This window comes from Gossypium hirsutum, chromosome A06, assembly GCF_007990345.1.
Source record: "Gossypium hirsutum isolate 1008001.06 chromosome A06, Gossypium_hirsutum_v2.1, whole genome shotgun sequence".
NCBI lineage: Eukaryota > Viridiplantae > Streptophyta > Magnoliopsida > Malvales > Malvaceae > Gossypium > Gossypium hirsutum.
Window position 1 is genome coordinate 60,399,088 of NC_053429.1, and position 20,821 is coordinate 60,419,908.

Genomic DNA, 20,821 nt, shown 5'->3' on the forward strand with positions numbered 1-20,821 from the left:
CTACCTCGGATTTGTGGTTTCACAACCACTGTTCCGTTTAGGCCCTATTTCGGGATGTTACATTTAATGCATATGATATCCTATTAACATTTTTTACAATTTCTCTAAAAGTTTTACAGGTTACTCAATTTAGTCCCTAAAATCAAAACAAGCTTATTTTTCATATTTAAACCCCAAAATTTAATCCCAACTTCAAAATCATCCTTATACAGCTCTCAAGCATCTATATTTATAAGAATTTCACGCTAATTTCAATATATTTTTATTTTAGTCCCTAAATTCAAAACTAACCAAATTCACATTACAAAGTAGTTTTTAATCATTTCCAAGCTTACAAATCTACCATTTAACATCAAAAACCTCAAAAATAATCAATGATAACTTTTAAAATCTTTAACAATTTTACGAATTAATACTCGGGCTCGTTAAATAAAGCTACAATGATCTCAAAAATATAAAATTTACTAAAATGGACCTCGATTATACCTTCATGCAAGAACAACTTGGCCAAGCCTTGAAGCTTCAACAATGGTGCTTTGGTTTGAATTTCGGTGATGAAGTGAAAATGATGATGATGATTTTCTGATTTTTATGTTTTAACCCTTTGTTAATACTACTTTGACTTAATTTTAACATAAAATCATTAATTAACAAGCATTAACCGTCCAAACTTTAGCATTAGGGTCTATTTGCCTTACGGATCCTTAAACATTTACTTAATAAATATTTTAGCTAATAAAAATTAATAAAAATTAATTTTTACGATTTTTACGATCTAGTTCTTATACTCTAATTAACCATCAAATCACTAAACTTTTCGGACCAAAATTTCAATTCACCCATCTAAAAAATATTTAATAAAATATTTACGGGCTCAGTTTACAAAAATGAGGTCCCAATACCTCATTTTTCAAAATCACTAACTTTAGGGTCAAACCACTTGTACTTTAACTAACTATCAAATTAGCAAATTTATTAGACTAAAATTCAATATAACACTATCATAAACTCGTAAATATTAATAAATAATATTTATTGACTCGATCATCCAAAAATAGGGTTTCGAAATCATTATTTCTGGTACCACTGAAAACGGACTGGTACATTATTTCGTCAACTCCACTAGCTTTTAACTATAAAAATATATGAAATTTTTAACATAAAGAATTAATTTGCTCTTTGATCTAATATATATGAGCTAATTAATCTATTTTTAAGTAAAAAGATAAAATATAATCTAACTATTAATACATGGATCTCCATAAGACTTTGACCGATAGTTATCAGAGTTATTATTTATTGGGGAGGTTACAAGGAAGTTGAAAGGCTTAGCCGACAAAGCATTAGTAGAACTTGTAACATTCCAAGAAGGCCCAAATCTTTATCCGACCAGAAAACCCTTAAACACACAATAAACACACAATAAACAAACAAAAAAATACCCAACAAGATAGCAAAAATCAGATTGCTAACATTTCGTTGGGTATGGTTTGGCATGTCAACTAAGTAGAAGAAAACAGCAGAAAGAAGAAAAAAAATGGGAATTGTGGCAGGCATAGGGGTTTTGTTGCCATTCCCATTTTACTACTTGTTATGGACATATCCACAGTCATGGGTGAACCTTTGTGGGAAAGGAAGGGACCCATCAAAGGTGATGGCCCTTGTCTCCCATTTCATCAAGCTAATTCAGTTCGTTTCTCTCTTTTCCGTTCCTTCGTTCTCTTGGCCTCCCCCTCTTTACTTTTGGCCCCTCTTTGCCTTCGGTCAGTTCCTCAACTTCAGGTCAGTTCCTTTCTATTTTTGTTATTATTGGTTTTGAAATAAGCATTTCTAGGCGGATTTGAGGAGCCTATTTTTCATTTCTATCCAAATATTGATGGAACAGAGTTTCATTTTTTATGATACTTGGGGGGTTCATCCCTGAGCCAGTTTTTGGATCAGAAAATATAATTTTTTTGCCTGGATATCAGTGTATGAGCTATCCTATCCGGTTGGCTTTATTGGAAAAGCTTTCTAGGTATGCCGTTTAGAAGATGTGGATAAGCAGGCCTTGAACAGTTCTTTTGGGGGAATTCTGTGTCTGAGATCTTTAGATTGAAATACCAAATATTCCAATTTGAAGGAGCAAACAAAATATTAAAAAATATAGGTAGCTGAAGAACCTTAAGGTTAGGGCACTTAAAGAAGGTAGATAAAGTGTCAATGGTCCGAAAGTTTTCTCATTATAGTGATATGAGTGAAGGTTTCCCTAGGCGGAAAGTCCCGAGTTCTTACATGTTTTGGGATACGATGGGGGCTTCAAACCCCCTTTAGTGTCAACTTTTACTTTTCTCATTTTCCTACGGGGTTAAGATTTTGCTTTCCTCTGTACTGGCAAACGATTAGGTGTACGGATAATATGCTTTGATTTGACTATTTGATCACCTGGTGTTCTATCGTGAAACTGGGGAGAGAGAGTTTATTGATTATCACGGCAAATGCGGAGGCATTGCTCTAAGACTGGTTTGCTTCCCATGATAATATCTTAGACATGAGGATTAAGATGCAGTGACAGATAGATGACTCTGGGGGTACATAGAGCACTCGTTATTTGATGTTGAAAGCCTCCAAAAAGTAAAACTGGTTCACATTGTTCATCACCAAAGTTTTCTTCCATATCTTTTTCCACATGATTGTCGGATTTTAGCTTCTAATTACACATTGTTAATTGTGATACCATATTGTTACAGTCGTTATCAATTTACCGAATATATATTAAGTGTCCAAAGAATCTGATGGCCTCATTCTAAGAAATGAATTCCATGGCAATTCTAGGCAGTTCTTTAGGAATTTACTACTTGATTGCTCTTCATATAACGAATTATTTTTATCTTCCATTTAGTCAGTTTCCTTGTGGATTTTGCTTGATGGGTTTAGTGAATCGATATGGTGCTATTCTGCTATTACTTTATATTTCTCTGTATGTTGTGTTGTTCTGGAATGTCCTTTATGAGGGTATGTTAGCATCTTTAGGTTGTTGGATTGAATTAATTTGGTGCAATGTTGCTTGGAGCCTAGATCTTACCTGCAGAAGTTAACTGAATTCAGTTTTATAGGGTGTATCAATTGCTTGGTGAATCTGGCACTTATTACGGTGTACGCTTTGGAAAGAATATTCCATGGGTAAGGGAATTCCCTTTTGGGTTCATTAAAGATCCACAGTATGTTGGGAGCATCATGAGTCTTGTAGCTTGTCTATCTTGGGTACCGTTTCAATATATTCTCCTTTGGTCGTTGGGCTATCTATTTATGATCCACATCGAATCAGCTGAGGATGTGACAACACGTGCAAGGCCTTTATCCTAATAGTTGGAGGTTGCAGTCGGCTCTTTACTTATTTCTGAAAAACGTTTCTATGGTGACAATTGGGCTCCTTTGTTGTTGTGAATTTGGAAATAAATCTATGTTTATCAGGATACAACTGAAAGCTAAAAATGAGGGTGAGCTTCTTTGACTGAATTGTTTTGGATAACTTTATTTGTAACACTCCATAACTGCTCCTGAATTTGGTTTTCTGGTCAATAGCTAGAGAACATGAACTGGACAATAGTTTGATCTTGAATTTACTTGAATAGGTCCAATAAATTTTGTATGTTGAATTTCATGTGTTCTTTTAGTATTAAGATTTAAGGCTTAGTTGAAAAATGCTTGTGATATCAGTATCTGGTTTTTCACACGGTGATGGTGCAGAGAATTCTAAGGTGCAAGGTAGAAGGTGAGAAGTGAGTTGGGTAGTAACAATATGTTCCGCACATGTCCCTTGCATGAAGTCTTCAAATTCTTTTATGTACAAAGTTCTTTTAAGTGTCTTTTAGACAACGGACTTAAATGATCATGGAGAGTCTTGACTTTGTAGGTCGGTTCAAGTAAAATTTGATGGGAGCATGCGAAGTCCTTGGTGACGCTGATTATGTAAGGCAGAGTATGGTCCTCTAATGAGACGTCTTCAGATGAGATTAACTTGGCGAGATATATATCGAGGTTAACCTAAGAGGATATACTTTATGAGGTATAATAATTGTTGTTTAGTCGAAAGTGATCATCTTTAAGACAAGAAGCATAAGGTATACCAAGTATTCAGATCACATGTGTGAGTAATATGTTAGACAATTGTGGAGTTAACAGAAGCGTGTTTTGGTGGAACACCTTACGCTAGCTACATTTTGTTTCTATGACGGACATTCAGGCATCAAATGTAACATCGACAATGTGTGGGTAATGAGTGTTACAACAAAAATGTCTACAAAATAGCAAGATACAAAACAACACTAAACACTAAAATAGCTCTTCGAACTTCGAATTTTGCCTTAAAACAATGCAAAATTGAAGGTAAAGGACTTAACAACATTTAAGCACAATTATTCACTTATCAAAACCCCTTTTCGTTTGAGACAAAAAATCACTTTACCTCTTATGATTTGAAAAATATCCACTAACCTATTTAAGGTTTTTTTGTTAAATGATTTTTACATAAAATGAAAACTTTGCCTTCTATTAATTAATTATTATTCTATTTTTTTATCTTCAATATCTATATTCAATTAAAAATAATAAAAATCTAATTAGAATTAAAATATTTAATTATTATTAATTATTATATTATTAAATTAAACTATATATTATATTATATTATACCGTATCATATCATGTTACAATCACATCCTAAACGTAATATAATGTATTTTCAATTAACATATGTAAGTTCTTTTTGAAAGTTTCACATGCAGTATTTTATTCTAATATAAGCATATGTTAAACATAATATATTTTTCAAATAATATATGTAATCTTTTTGGAAGCTACACATACATCATAATTGCAATTACGAAGAATGAATTTAAATAATTGTGATCTAAATTAATTATTATAGATCACGATTAGACCGATAACTAGAATATATCTAAATTTATACCAAAACAAATAGATACAAGGTCCAAGATATAAACTAGAATAAATATAAATTGAGAACCCATACATAGTGTACACATAGTAAGACTTAAACCTATACTAGATTTAATTTATAACACGATTCACCTATGGTGGGACATAAACTATAATAAATAGACTGAGAACCTACATATGGTTTACACTTAGACTCGAACTTGAGATCTTAAAATTTCTAAAGGATTCAAACTTACTATTAAGTTAAAACTTCATTCACTGTAAATTTAATTTTTTTTACAAATTATTGTAAATAATAGTTATATTTTGTTGTCTTCTCTTTTATTTTTTTTCTTTTAAATAATTGTTTTTTATGAAAATACACGTTAAATATTTAATTTTAATTTAATTAATAATATTGACTTTAAGATGAATTCTTTTTTTAATTCTATATTTTAATCAATTCATTTTCCATTGAAACAATATAATTTTACATAAAAATAATTTAACGAATTCATCTAATAACTTAATTAAACATAAATTTAAAATATTTAATTTTAGTGAAGTTAGATTTTTTTAATGAAAAAATCGAATATATTTAATTTTATAGCACTTCAATATGTAAATATATATTTTTATTATTTTATAATTAATAATAGATAAATAAATAATCTAAATAGAATACATAGATGAACATGTGAATGAGATTGTGTTTTTTGAAACAATATGTTTTACTAATTTAAGCTAACTGACAACAAGAATTTGTGCACTAGACTTCGCATAAGTATGGCGAACTCATTTCAAAGTTCAGTGGCACTGCCAAAGCTTTTTTTTTAACTTATGTTTTTTGGGTGTTATGTGGTTATTCTTTCTTGTATATTCACTAAGTTCGTAAAAGCTCACACACTCCTTCTAAACACTGCAGATAGATAGATTGCACGGTACGTAGTGGCTAGACGAGTGATCCAAGTGAAGCATAAACACTAGAAAGGTGATACAACGAATTCTGGATTTAAAGGCAATGTGGGTTTCTACTTGGGCTTAAAGATACCTTTCTATTGACTTTGTTGATTTTCCTAGGACTTAGTTATTTATGTTTTCTTATGTTTTTCTTTATGTTTTTATTTGCGAACCGATAATACTTTATAAACACATCTGAATTTTAAGTATATGAATATAGTCCAAGTTTGATTGATGTTTTCTTAATTTACAAGTTCCTACTTAAGTAATTATTTTCTAACATAGTGTTCGTCAAAAGCAATAGCATGGAATAATCAAAACTGTCAAACTTATATAGAGTTCGCCAAAGTTGCTGTGAAGTGACAAGGTTGTCGAACTATGCAAAGTACGAACCCTAATGTTTGGCAAACTGGTATTTGCAAACCCTTAATAACTTTTGATATATGGAATAGGAGAAACCCTGCGTATCATGTTCACAGTACCTAAATATGAGTTGTTCATAAAACTTACCGTGTTTAAAGAAACTTTGTGAAGACTTAGAATGCACGAACCATGCAATGGTGTGATAGTTGAACTATTGTGTTCCACGAGGTACATTGTTTTGCAAAACTTAGGGTTCGCATTTTCTTTCATCAAATATTTATGACTTCAGGTAAAGAATAGTTAAGTTCTTGCAAGCGAAGTAGGTTCGCATGTTACTACCACTACGTATTGTGAAACAAGCGAAGTGAGTTTGTGAGCTTGTGCTTTCTTAAATATATACATGTTTTATATTTTAACTTATTTTGTGTTGGAGGATATGTTGGGTGTTAATGAAGAGTCACTTAGTTGGCTAATGTGGCATTCCATAGCTCGAGTTCGGCGACTAGACCGGGTATGGGGTGTTACAAATGGCACAAATAGAGCTATTAACAAAACATTGAAACATTATTATTCTGCGGAAAAATAAAGAGAATTTATTCTCAACTATTACATATATTTTCTGAAATAACAATTCTACAAGTTTTTATTAAGAAGAAAGAATTTTCGTTTTCACCCCAAAATGAGAGGAAACTTTTTCTAGTTTTGTGTTCCGATTCAATTGGTTTGAGCCTACACTCAAAGCAGTTTATGATACGAGAATGGTAGAGAAGATCGTTTGGTTGAAAATTAGGAACAACAAATGTATACTAAGTAAAAAATACAAGTATGAATTTGGTTAAGGTTTATTGCTATAAATATCACAAGTCGGACTGTTTTTAAAATTTTAATTTTCCATTGTGCAAGAAAATCATTTGCAAATCGAGTTTTTTTCCAACAAACATGAGTTTATATTGTATAAGACCATAACTACACTTTGACAAGATATAGAGTCCGTCGGGACATTAAACATAGGTTCATACCATGTAAGACCATAGTTGGGCTATGTTGTCAGATAAAGTCTGCCAAAATATTTAATTAGGAAACTGATAAAACAAGAAAAGAGAGATCATTGTATGACTCACGTAGAGAGTAGCAAGATCAAATGAATACATTGCATTAGAGAATGCGGATAAATGAAATAGTCAAAGAATCCGCCAAACTATGAAGATAAAAAAAGCTGGTAGAAATGTCTAAGAATGTGACTAAGCCTGTTGATGAGGGAATTTGCCAAGTTATTATAAAAATAGGAGGGATAACTTATTCGAGGTATGAAGTATTTGCTAGTATGAGTACACAGGTGTTTGGCGAGTAAACCTGTAATCAGGTTGATAATGACATGATTAAACGGAACCTAAGTCTACAGGTCTATGGGTAAAGAGGCAACCAGAAAGAGGTAAGTCCGCAGAGGTCGACTTGGAGGTCGTGATTGCCCAAACAGTCTGTGTAGCACCCCTAACCCGTATCCTTCACCGGATTAGGGTCATAAGGTATTACCGATCATAACACAATGCGATACAATTACTCAATACAAAACATGCCTAAAATTATGTCAACTTCTATAACAAACATAAATATAACTTGATTAATATATGTCTGCTTACCGTTAAATTTTTCATCACACACATAATAATTTATAACCTATTTTACTCAAACCATCTAACATCATCATAGCAAAATTATCTATATCTTATTATTCAAAAAGCCAAATCATACATTCATTACTCAAAATATTTAAAGGATTTAAACTTCCGTCAAACACACCTCATGTAATAAAATATTAGTAAACCTCTATACCATAAGTAAATTTCTTGTCTTACTATACATGTATACTTAAACACATCTGTACATATAATATGTCATGTCACATTTAGGGCAAATTATGTAATCACATTTCCATACATCCCGAATATACTTATTACAACATGGTCAAATATGATATTATATTATACCAAAATCATGCGTATCTTATCATCTCAACCACAACCTTATTTGCATGAAAGCACAAAATCAAAGCTTTAAATCAAAACCTAAGCCTAAAGTGTATTCATTTTACATGCGCAACTCATGCTCAATAAAACATGAATTAACTACTTTTCATAATTCATGAACATAAATGCTTAAATACAACAAATCAACATCCATAATTTTTTTTATCAATTAACTAATTTCAATACACCTACTCACACTGAATTCATATATACCAAGGAATGATCACACCAATATATTCTCGTGCTCTTTTGAACCTAATTGAATAACCCAAAATACCGAGTTACAAGTAACATGTATTTAGATTACATTTTCAATATAAACTCATTACATGACCAAACATATATCTATATATATATATAAGCTAAACGATGCATTCATTCCACATTCGAATTCAACTACTAACCGCAAGGTACAAACACATAACATAGATTATAATCACCCATGACACGTCACATAATAAATAAATAAAAAGAAGTTAAGACATAGTCCAAAAAAACCAAAACTAAACATGGAAATTTAAGCCATTTTTGCATGGCCTTTATACATTCACTTTCAAAAATAAGCCAACTCTAAGCTAGCCTGTACATGCTTTAGTTTTGATAGTATATTTATAAAGGTACCTAACATAGCTGATAGTGTGATGAACTTTGTTGACAGTTCTCGAGCTCGTAGCTTGACTCCAAAATTTATAAGATAGAAATACACATATACAAAGAGTAAGCTTTTTATAGCTTAGTAAGTTATAAGCAAAAGAGTAACCTAATAACATCATCAACTTTATTAACGAAACCAAATTATTTTATCATAATACATATAGATCCAAGCATATAAATTTCAAATCAAACATTTAAATATTCATACATAAAAGTCACTTTGACCGAACGCTCACATAGCCAAGCTAACTTATTATCATTGAACTTCCAAAGCTAAATGACCATTATTAACCTAATTCACATACATATAAATGCACAAGCTCATATGTTACAAAATAATTTCATGCACGTATATTAGACTTGTAACCGAATACATATAAACATACATTCTATTAATTTAAACTCATTTCATTACCATTCACATGGCCGAATATACTTATCTAACTCACATATAATCTTCAATTGCATTACACATAGTCTGTAGTAAGTATCAAATTACTCACTTACCATTTTTTAAGTAAACAACAAACCAATTCATACTTGGCCATCTGACTTGTTTTACATGTTTGAACACAACTTATCTTTTCCTGATGAACCATTCGGAATTGGATAGGACACTTAGATAATCGCACAAATCATACAATACCAACGTCTCAGACGTGGCCTTACATATAGTCACATATCGATGTCGCTGTCCCCAACATGGTCTTACTCGTAAACACATATCGAAATCACATATCGAAGCCATGGTCTTACTCGCACACATATATCAAAATCCTATGTCATGACATATGTATCCTAACTATTCCTAAGGTTCATACCGGGCTTTCAGACGTCGTAACTCGGTCGAAACGAATTCAGAAATGTAGTAATCAAGCTTTTTCATATTCGGCCACAACAAATATAAATTCTAACATTTCATAACAGCATATAAATTTAACATTTAACTACCATTAAACACGTCTATTTACTTATAAACATACCTTGGACGATATAAAACGGAACAAGGCAGCTAGTCGACGATTTTCGTTTTCCCTCGATCCAAATTCGATTTCTTTTGTTCTTGATCTAAACATATTCCAATTAAGCTCATTCAAACATATTTTCATTCAACTTAGTCCAAATACACATAAATGGGAAAATTACTACTTTACCCCCTGATATTTACACTTTTTACAATTTAGTCTCTATTACACAAAACACAAAAAATGCAAAATCTCAGGATACCCATGTTTGGATGAATGTTCCTACTGTTCCTACTGTTCATACAAGTTCATATATTTCATTTATTTCACATTTTAGCCCCTCAAATTATTATTTTTTCAATTTAGTCCTAATTACTCAAAATCATCAAAAACTCTAATACAAAACATGTTAATCTAAAACATACCTTTCATATTTCATCATCAAACAATAAAAATCACAAGTTCTCAACAATGGCACAACTCAAAATATTCATCAAAATAAAAAATTCAGGCATGGGTTTTGTAGTACTCGAAGCAACGATCTCAAAAACATAGAAATTATAAAAAACCGAGCTAAACTCATACCTTGATTGAGCTTTAAAATTGGCCGAACCCTAGCTCTTATTCTTTCTTTTTTTTCTTTTGTTTAATTTCGACAAGGTGATGAAGTATGAAAAGCTTATTTTAATTATCATATAATATAACATATATACTAACATATTATTATTTCATATTTTACCTTTTTAACCTTTTATAATTAATAACTAAAACATATTTAACAAGGGCACAACAGGCCAACATATGTTCCAATGGTTTATTTACAACATAAATACTCCAACTTAAAAAGCCACTAACAATTCGACCCTTATGCTTTAAACTATCAAGTTTTCAATTTATGCGATTAAGTCCTTTTATTTAATCAGATACCTAAACGACAAAATTAAATCACAAAGATTTCACAGATATAAATTCACACAAAATAAACACAGAAAATAATTTTTTAAATATTTTTCTGACTCGGATTCGTGGTCCTGAAACCACCGTTCCGATTAGGTTCTAAATCAGGCTATTATAACTCTCCCTTCTTAGGGATTTTCGTCCCTGAAAATCTTACAACTGAATAGGTTCGTATAACATTCTCTCATTGACATCCTTTGGCTCCCACGTTGCTTCCTCAACTCCGTGTTTATGCCATAGTACTTTAACTAACGGAATTTTCTTATTTTGCAACTCTTTAATCTCATGAGCTAGAATACGAACCAATTCTTCCTCGTATGTTATATCGGGCTTAATCTCAACCTCAGCCAGACTAATCACATGTGAAGGATCAGATCAATATTTACGAAGCATCGAAACATGGAATACATTGTGGATCATTTCTAGTTCAGATGGCAACAACAGTCTATAAGCAACCGGTCAGATGCGTTCTATTACCTCATACGACCCAATAAATCTGGGACTCAAGTTGCCTTTACGACCAAATCTGAGTATCTTCTTCCATGGTGAGACTTTCAAAAAGACTTTATCTCCGATCGAAACTCTATGCCTTTACATTTTAAGTCCGCATATGATTTCTGACAGTCTGATGCTACTTTTAGACTTTCACGAATCACTTTCACTTTCTGTTCAGTTTCTCTGATCAAGTCAACTCTGTGTATCTTATTTTCACTGAGCTTAGTCCAATACAACGGTGTACGACATTTACGACCGTACAAAGCCTCATAAGGTGCCATTTTGATACTGGATTGAAAACTATTATTAAACGAAAATTCAATCAGAGGTAGGTATCGTTCCCACGTACCTTCGAACTCGAGAATGCAACATCTCTACATATCCTCAAGTATTTGAATGATTCGCTCAGACTGACCATTTGTTTGCGGATGGAAAGCAGTGCTGAAATGTAATTTCGTACCTAGTGCATCTTGCAGCTTCTTCCAAAACCACGATGTAAACCTTGGATCTCTATTCGAAATAATAAATATAGGCATACCATCTAAACTCACAATCTGAGAAACATACAATTCGACCAGTTTATCAAGCGAGTAATCTGTACGTATCGGAATAAAGTGACCGATTTAGTCAATCTATCCACAACAACCCAGAATGCATCTTTTTTGCTTGGCATCAGCGGTAAACCAGATACAAAATCCATCGTGACTCTATCCCACTTCCACTCAGGTAGCATAATAGGCTGAAGTAATCCTGAGGGTACCTAATGTTCAGCTTTTACTTATTGATAGACTAAACATCTTGCAACAGCGTTAGAATGTCTCGTTTCATACCATGCCACTAATAAAGCTGTTTCAGATCTATACATCTTGGTACTACCTGGGTGAATAGATAATTGATTGCTATGAGCTTCATTTAAAATCATTTGAATCAACTTTGAATTTCTTGGGACACATATCCGGTTTTTGAACCTCAAAAAACCCTCAGCATTTACTCTGAATTCTGATTCAGCGTCTGCATCACACTGAGCTCGCTTTGCTAACAACTCATTATCAACCTTCTGGGCATTACAAATTTGTTGAATAAATAATGGTCTTGCTTTTAATTCAGCTATTATCGAACCATCATTAGACATAGCCAAATGCGTATTCATTGCATGCAAAGAAAATAGTGATTTTCAGCTTAGAGCATCAGTAACAACATTAGCCTTTCCCGAGTGATAGTCAATCACAAGCTCGTAGTCTTTTAGCAATTCTAGCCATCGACATTGTCTCAAATTTAGATCTTTCTGTGTCATCAAGTATTTCAGGCTTTTGTGATCTGAATAAACGTGACATTTCTCATCAAACAAATAGTGATGCCAAATTTTCAATGCAAACACGATAGCTGCCAATTCCAAATCGTGTGTCGGATAGTCCTTTCATGTGGCTTCAACTGATCAAAGTTTTTCTGACACTTTTCTGACCACTCAAACTTAATATCTTTCTGTAATAGCTTCGTCATCGGGGCTGCAATCATATAGAAGCCTTTCACAAATCATCTATAATAACCAGTAAGTCCTAGAAAACTTTGGGCTTTAGAAACATTCTTAGGAGGTTTCCAATCAAGTGTAGCTAAAATTTTGCTCGGATCCACCCAAATACCCGATGCTGATACAACATGGCCCAGAAAACTAACTTCGCTTAACCAGAACTCACATTTACTGAACTTCGCATACAATTGCTTATCTCGTAAAGTTTGTAACACAAGTCTCAAATGTTCGACATGTTCAGTTTCATCACGAGAGTAGATCAAAATGTCATTTATAAATACAACTACAAACTGGTTCAGATACGGTTTGAAGATTCGATTCATCAAATCCATGAAAACAACAGGTGCATTAGTAAGTCCAAAAGGCATAACCAAAAACTCATAGTGTCCATACCTTGTTTGAAAAGTAGTCTTAGGTACATCAAAGTCTTAAACTAGCAACTGGTAATAGCTTGATCTCAAGTCTATCTTCGAAAATACTGTAGCCCCTTTCAGTTGGTCAAACAGATCGTCAATCCGTAGCACGGATACTTATTCTTTATGGTCACCTTATTGAGCTGTCTATAATCAATGCACATTCTTATAGTTCCATCTTTCTTTTTCACAAACAGTACTGGTGCACCCCAAGGAGAGAAACTTGGTCGCGCGAAACCTCTATCTGTCAACTCTTGTAACTGAGGTTTCAATTCTTTTAATTCTGAAGGTGTCATTCTGTACGGAGCTATGGATATTGGAGTCGTCCCAGGCATTAACTCAATACCAAACTTTACCTCCCGAATAGATGGCAAACCCGTTAATTCTTCAAAAAATACATCTGGATACTCACATACAACTGGTACTGATTCAATGTTTCTTTCAACCACTTTACTGTCAAGCACATAGGCAAAATAAGCTTCACAACCTTTTCTCACATATTTCTGAGCTAGCATCGAAGAGATCACTGCTGGTAACCCATTCAGATCATTTGATTCAATCTAGATAATCTCATTATTTTGGCACCGTAAATCAATAGTCTTTCTTTTGCAGTTTACAACAGCATCATGCAGGGTCAACCAATCCATACCCAAAATCATGTCGAACTCATTAAATGGCAACAACATCAAATTCGTTGGAAAGCACGAATCTCGAACTATCAAGGGGCAATTCTTACACGCTTTGTCAACCATAACACACTGGGCCAAGGGGTTTGACACTCTAATCACAAACTCAGTAGACTCAATAGGCAAAGTCTTGCTGAATACTAATGTCTCACACACATAAGAATGAGTAGAACCAGGATCAATCAATGCAATTACATTAGTATCATAAAGAGTGAAGTACCAGTAATGACATTTGGGGATGAAGCCTCCTCTCGTGCGCGAATAGCATAGGCTCTGGCAGGTGCACGAGCCTCAAATCTAACTGTTGTATCTTTAATTCCTCTCTGACTACCACTCGTATTACCTGCATTTCTAGGTTGTCTACCCCGAGCCGCAGTATTCCCAATCTCATGTTCTGCACTGGATTTTCTTCAGCTAACCCTGGGCAATCTCAAATATAATGATCTATCGATTTGCATTTAAAATAGGCCCGATCATGCAATCTGTAACTGTCGAGATGTCGTTTACCATAGTGTTTACACTCGGGTTGATTTGATCTGACATTCCCCACACTAGCTACTGAGGTAACTCTCGAGCTCATAGGTGGTCTATTCTGATCCCGTCTGGAGTAACCCGAAGTGGCTCTAGAACGACTGAAATCATCTCAAAACTTCTTTGGTGTTGACTGACCTGACTTACTGAATGATCTACTACGCGAGTCTTTAGCTTCAAAATCAGCTTTTCTTTTCTCTTTCCCGAGCTTTTCAGCTTTGCAAGCTCACTCAACAAGTACCACAAACTCTTTTATCTCAAGTATGCCAACTAACAATTTAATATCTTCATTCAGCCCATCTTCAAATCTTTTACACATTATAGCTTCAGTCGAAACACACTCTCGGGCATACTGACTGAGTCTCACAAATTTCTGCTCATACTCTGTCACGGTTATCCGACCCTAGTTCAGCTCCAGAAATTCTTTTCGCTTCTGATCAATAAATCTCTGGCTGATATACTTCTTACGGAACTCAGTTTAGAAGGATTCTCAAGTCACTCGCTCTCTCGGAACTACCGATACTAGGGTATTCTACTAGTGATATGTTGTATCTCGAAGCAATGATATGACACATTTCAAACATTCATTTGGGTAGAGGACAACTCATCAAACACACGGATAGTATTATCAAGCTAGAACTCAGCCCGCTTTGCATCATCATCATCAGTAGCCTTAAAATCTTCAGCCCCATGTTTTCTGATTTTATCAACAGGTAGCTTATACAATCTCAACTGATCACTTACTTGAGGTACAACAGGCATCGAAGATGGATTAGTTGGGGGTGGAGGTTGTTGTACAACGGGTTAGTCCGGATATACTGAGTAAACCAGTCATTCATCATTTGGTAAAAGGCTTGTCTAGTCTCTCCCTCCTAGTTACTCGAAATCGGTCGAGAATCAACTGGCGCTGTCCCTTGCGCGGGAGCAGGCTCTACAATCTCGACATCATCAGCTACAGCTCTGTCGGGATCTATTTACTATATGAAAACACATTTTCAAATGTCAGAAGTCATCACACTACCGCAGTATATATTATGACATGTATAGCTAGACTCACACACGTTACGTTAGTCTTAGAACTAACTAAACCGTAGGTTTGATACCAATAAAATGTAGCACCCCTAACCCGTATCCATCACCGAATTAAGGTCATAAGGTATTACCAATCATAACACAGTTCGATACAATTACTCAATACAAAACATGCGTAAAATTATGTCAACTTCTATAACAAACATAAATATAACTCGATTAATATCTGTCTGCTTAACCGTTAAATTTTTCATCACACACATAATAATTTATAACCTATTTTGTTTAGTCATTTACTCAAACCATCGAACATCATCATAGTAAAATTATCTATATCTTATTATTCCAAAAGCCAAATCATACATTCATTAATCATAATATTTAAGGGATTTAAACTTCCGTCAAACACACCTCATGTAATAAAATATTAGTAAACCTCTATACGATAAGTAAATTTATTGTCTTACTATACATGTATACTTAAACACATCTGCACATATCAATATGTCATGTCACATTTAGGGCAAATTATGTAATCACATTTACATACATCCTGAATATACTTATTACTCATAATATTTGCATGCAAGCACAAAATCAAAACTTTAAATCAAAACCCTAAGCCTAAAGTGTATTCATTTTACATGCACAACTTATGCTCAATAAAACATGAATTAACCGCTGTTCATAAATCATGAACATAAATGTTTAAATACAACAAATCAGCATCCATCATTTTCTTTATCGATTAACTAATTTCAATACACCTACTCACATTCAACTTATATATACTAAGGAATGATCATACCAATATATTCTCTTGCTCTTTGAACCTAATTGTATAACCAAAATTACCGAGTTACAAGTAACATGTATTTAGATTACATTTTCGATATAAACTCAGTACATGACCAAACATATATATATATATATATATAAGCTAAACGATGCATTCATTCCACATTAGAATTCAACTACTAACCACAAGGTACAAAGACATAACATAGATTATAATCACCCATGACAAATCACATAATAAAAAAAAAGTTAAGACATAGTCCAACAAAACCAAAACTAACATGGAAATTTAAGCCATTTTCGCATGGCCTTTATACATTCACTTTCCAAAATAAGCCAACTATAAGCTAGCCTATACATGCCATAGTTTTGATAGTATATTTATAAAGGTACCCAAAATAGCTGATAGTGTGATGAACTTTGCTGACAGTTCCTGAACTCGTAGCTTGACTCTAAAATCTATAAGACAGAAACATACATATACAAAGAGTAAGCTTTTTATAGCTTAGTAAGTTATAAGCAAAAGAGTAACCTAATAACATCATCAACTTTATTAACTAAACCAAATTATTTTATCATAATACATATAGATCCAAGCATATAAATTTCATATCAAACATTTAAATATTCATACATAAAAGTCACTTTGACCGAATGCTCACATAGCCAAGTTAACTTATTATCCTTAAACTTCCAAAGCTAGATGACCATTATTAACCTAATTCACATACATATAAATGCACAAGCTCATATGTTACAAAATAATTTCATACACGTATATTAGACTTGTAACCGAATACATATAAACATACATTCTATTAATTTAAACTCATTTCATTACCATTCACATGGCTGAATATACTTATCTAACTCACATATAATCCTCAATTACATTACACATAGTTTGTAGTAAGTATCAAATTACTCACTTACCATATTTTAAGTAAACATCAAACCAATTCGTACCTGGCCATTTGACTTGTTTTACATGTTCGAACACAACTTATCTTTGCCCAATGAACCATTCGGAATTGGATAGGACACTTAGATAATCGCACAAATCGTACAATGCCAACGTCTCAGACGTGGTCTTACATGTAGTCACATATCGATGCCGCTGTCCCCGACATGGTCTTACTCGTAAACACATATCAAAATCACATATCGAAGCCATGGTCTTACTCGCACACATATATCAAAATCCTATGTCATGACATATGTATCCTAACTATTCCTAAGGTTCATACCGGGCTTTCGGACGTCGTAACTTGGTCGAAACGGATTCAGAAATATAGTAATCAAGCTTTTTCATATTCGGCCACAACAAATATAAATTCTAACATTTCATAACAGCATATAAATTTAACATTTAACTACCATTAAACACATCTATTTACTTATAAACTTACCTCGAACGATATAAAACGGAAAATGGCAGCTAGTCGACGATTTTCGTTTTCTCCCGATCCAAATTTGATTTCTTTAATTCTTTATCTAAACATATTAAAATTAAGCTCATTAAAACATGTTTTCATTCAATTTAGTCCAAGAAAATTACCATTTTACCCCTGACACTTACACTTTTTACAATTTAGTCCCTATTGCACAAAACACAAAATATGCAAACTCTCAAGATACCCATGTTTGGCCGAATGTTCCTAGTGTTCATACAAGTTCATATATTTCATTTATTTCACATTTTAGTCCCTCAAATTATTTTTTTTCAATTTAGTCCTAATTACTCAAAATCATCAAAAACTCTAATACAAAACATGTTAATCTAAAACATACCTTTCATATTTCATCATCAAACAATAAAAATCACAAGTTCTCAACAATGGCACAACTCAACATATTCATCAAAATAAAAAATTCAAGCATGGGTTTTGTAGTACTCGAAGCAACGATCTCAAAAACGTAGAAATTATAAAAAATTGAGCTAAACTCATACCTTGATTGAGCTTTAAAATTGGCCGAACCCTAGCTCTTGTTCTTTCTTTTTTTCTTTTGTTTAATTCCGGCAAGGTGATGAAGTATGAAAAGCTTATTTTAATTATCATATAATATAACATATATACTAACATATTATTATTTCATATTTTACCTTTTTAACCTTTCATAATTAATAACTAAAACATATTTAACAAGGGCACAACCGGCCAACATATGTTCCAATGGTTTATTTACAACATAAATACTCCAACTTAAAAAGCCACTAACAATTTAGCCCTTATGCTCTAAACTATCAAGTTTTCAATTTAAGCGATTAAGTCCTTTTATTTAATCGGATACCTAAACGACAAAATTAAATCACGAAAATTTCACAGATATAAATTCACACAAAATAAACACAAAAAATAATTTTTTAAATATTTTTTTGACTCAGATTCGTGGTCCCGAAACCACTGTTGCGATTAGGTTCTAAATCGGGCTATTACAGTCTGACTAGTAGAGTCCACCAGAAATCTATAGAGAGAAAAGATGAATGACTAAAACTATGTAACGTAAGATAGTCCACAGAGGCTAACATAAGAGAAGTCTACCAATGGCTACCTTAGGCAGACAATCCGCTAGAAAGTAGCGAAAGTAATAGTTCGTTAGGAACTATCTGTTAATTTCAATTTCATAGAAGATTGGAACAACACGAATTAATATCTTAGGGCTAGGTTGTGAGGTACAAATCTGCCAAGAAGATGAGGTGTCTATTTAGTTAGCTATTATCATGTTTAGAACTATGAATTTGGACTGGGGAAAGTGTTAAGGTAAAAAATCCTAGGTTTAGTCTAGAAATGTGCGAACGTTTGACTAGAAAATACCAACAAAAATATATTAAATTAAATCAGCGGTTTCCACAAGTATACAGGTCAAATTGTAATATAGATGTGTACAACAGAGCTTAGAGAAGTATTCTAAGGATCATACCCAAAAGAGGATGAATTAAATTAGAAATCTACTTTTACAATAACAAGTCTAAATAGTAATAATTAAAAATAATATTACGACATATAATAAAAGAGATAAAAAAATCATAAACTAAATTAAATTGAAATAAATAGCAGAAAGTGAACAACCAAATCATAATAACAAGCATAAGATTAACTCATTTTAGTGGTTGTAATTAACTTCAAAATTTGGGTTGAGATGGAATTAACTATTAATTAACTTTTATTACCTCTCGACCTGTACTAATTAACTAATCGACAAGTACACGCTTATCTCCTGACCTTACCTTTCCCCATCAGGATAAATTATGACCTTCATGGCAAACTTATCTCCCGACCTTGTTTAACCTAGATTACTTCGTAGGGTTGCCACTCCTGGTGTTTAAGCACACATAATTTAAAACCAGTCGATTCCTATTGGAAACCCACATTCCTCTGTTAACTACCTCACATCCACTCATTAATCTCCCTAATGACTTAGCCTCTCATGGATCTAGATTTCATAACTCTTATATTTAATTTAAACATACAAGAAAACATAAATAATTAAAATACGAGAAAGGTTAAGAAATTGATTCGTTGGATGAATCGAATGCGCTCAGAATTGTAAAATCTCTTGACAATGAATTGATCTTGATATTTGCAAAAGATAATAAAAGAAAACTGATGAATACTTTAATAAAACAGACTTAGGTTCAACTCGGACCTAGTCGAAAATAACAAAGTGTTTAGAAACAGAAAATAAAACTAATGAAAACCTAAATCTACTAACTATGACTCCTAAAGGCTTGCTTACTAATTGGAAATAACCTTCATATTTATAGAGATGTTTAGAAAACCTAATTAGCTATGTTATAGGCCTTAAACTCGAAAAATATTGATTGTACAGATGATTTTAGCCTTGTCGATTCTTGCGTCCCACGTCCAGCCTGTATCACGACATAGCCAAAGGTGTGTCACGACATGCCAACTTAAATCTAGGCTTTGAAGCCTGTTTTTAGATGTTGCGTCTCGAGAAACTTGTGCTACACTTAGGAGTCATTCATAAGGCTGTTGGCTTATAACTACACCTCCTACACAATCAATTAAGTAGATTAAAACTACCTAAGGCTCATATTGGCCTAATTGGTCAAGTAACATTAATTATTGCGTAAAAACACTTATTTTGAAAATAATTAAACATAAACTACGAAAGCTAAAAGTGAGATATAAAAAAACTAGAAAATAAGGCTCTTAAATGCCAAAATGTATTAAAACTACCACCACAATTGGCGGTAGGTTAGCTATTGACTCAAGATAAAGATAAATGGTAAGTGATTAAAGAGTCTTGAGAAAGAGAGATATGACTGTAATGAAATAAGTGTTCAATAAAGATAAGTGGTAAGTGGAACAAGTAGTTAGACCATTATTATATCTAAACATATTATACCAAAGATAAATTTACATATTATTGTAACATCCCATTTTCGATAAAGTTAGAACAGTGGTTTCGAGACCACAGATCCGAGTCCAGAGAGAAAAATTATTTTAATACTATTTTACGATCTACA

At 32.9% G+C, this 20,821-nt stretch overlaps 1 protein-coding gene across 2 annotated transcripts; it reads left to right on the plus strand.

The window, feature by feature from the left end:
• Window positions 1-1,323: 1,323 nt before the first annotated feature.
• LOC107962277 (phosphatidyl-N-methylethanolamine N-methyltransferase) lies at window positions 1,324-4,194 on the plus strand. 2 transcript variants are annotated; one of them, XR_001701571.2, is made up of 3 exons: window positions 1,332-1,782; window positions 3,096-3,479; window positions 3,896-4,194. XR_001701571.2 is itself a non-coding variant. In XM_016898592.2 (2 exons), exons 1-2 carry the CDS (start codon window positions 1,538-1,540, stop codon window positions 3,343-3,345), a joined length of 495 nt encoding a protein of 164 aa, XP_016754081.1. In that variant the 5' UTR covers window positions 1,324-1,537; the 3' UTR covers window positions 3,346-3,641. The 2 variants fall into 2 exon arrangements, 1 of the variants encoding a protein (XP_016754081.1); XM_016898592.2 differs by lacking the exon at window positions 3,896-4,194 and having other exon boundaries at window positions 1,324-1,782; window positions 3,096-3,641.
• The last annotated feature ends 16,627 nt before the right edge of the window (window positions 4,195-20,821 follow it).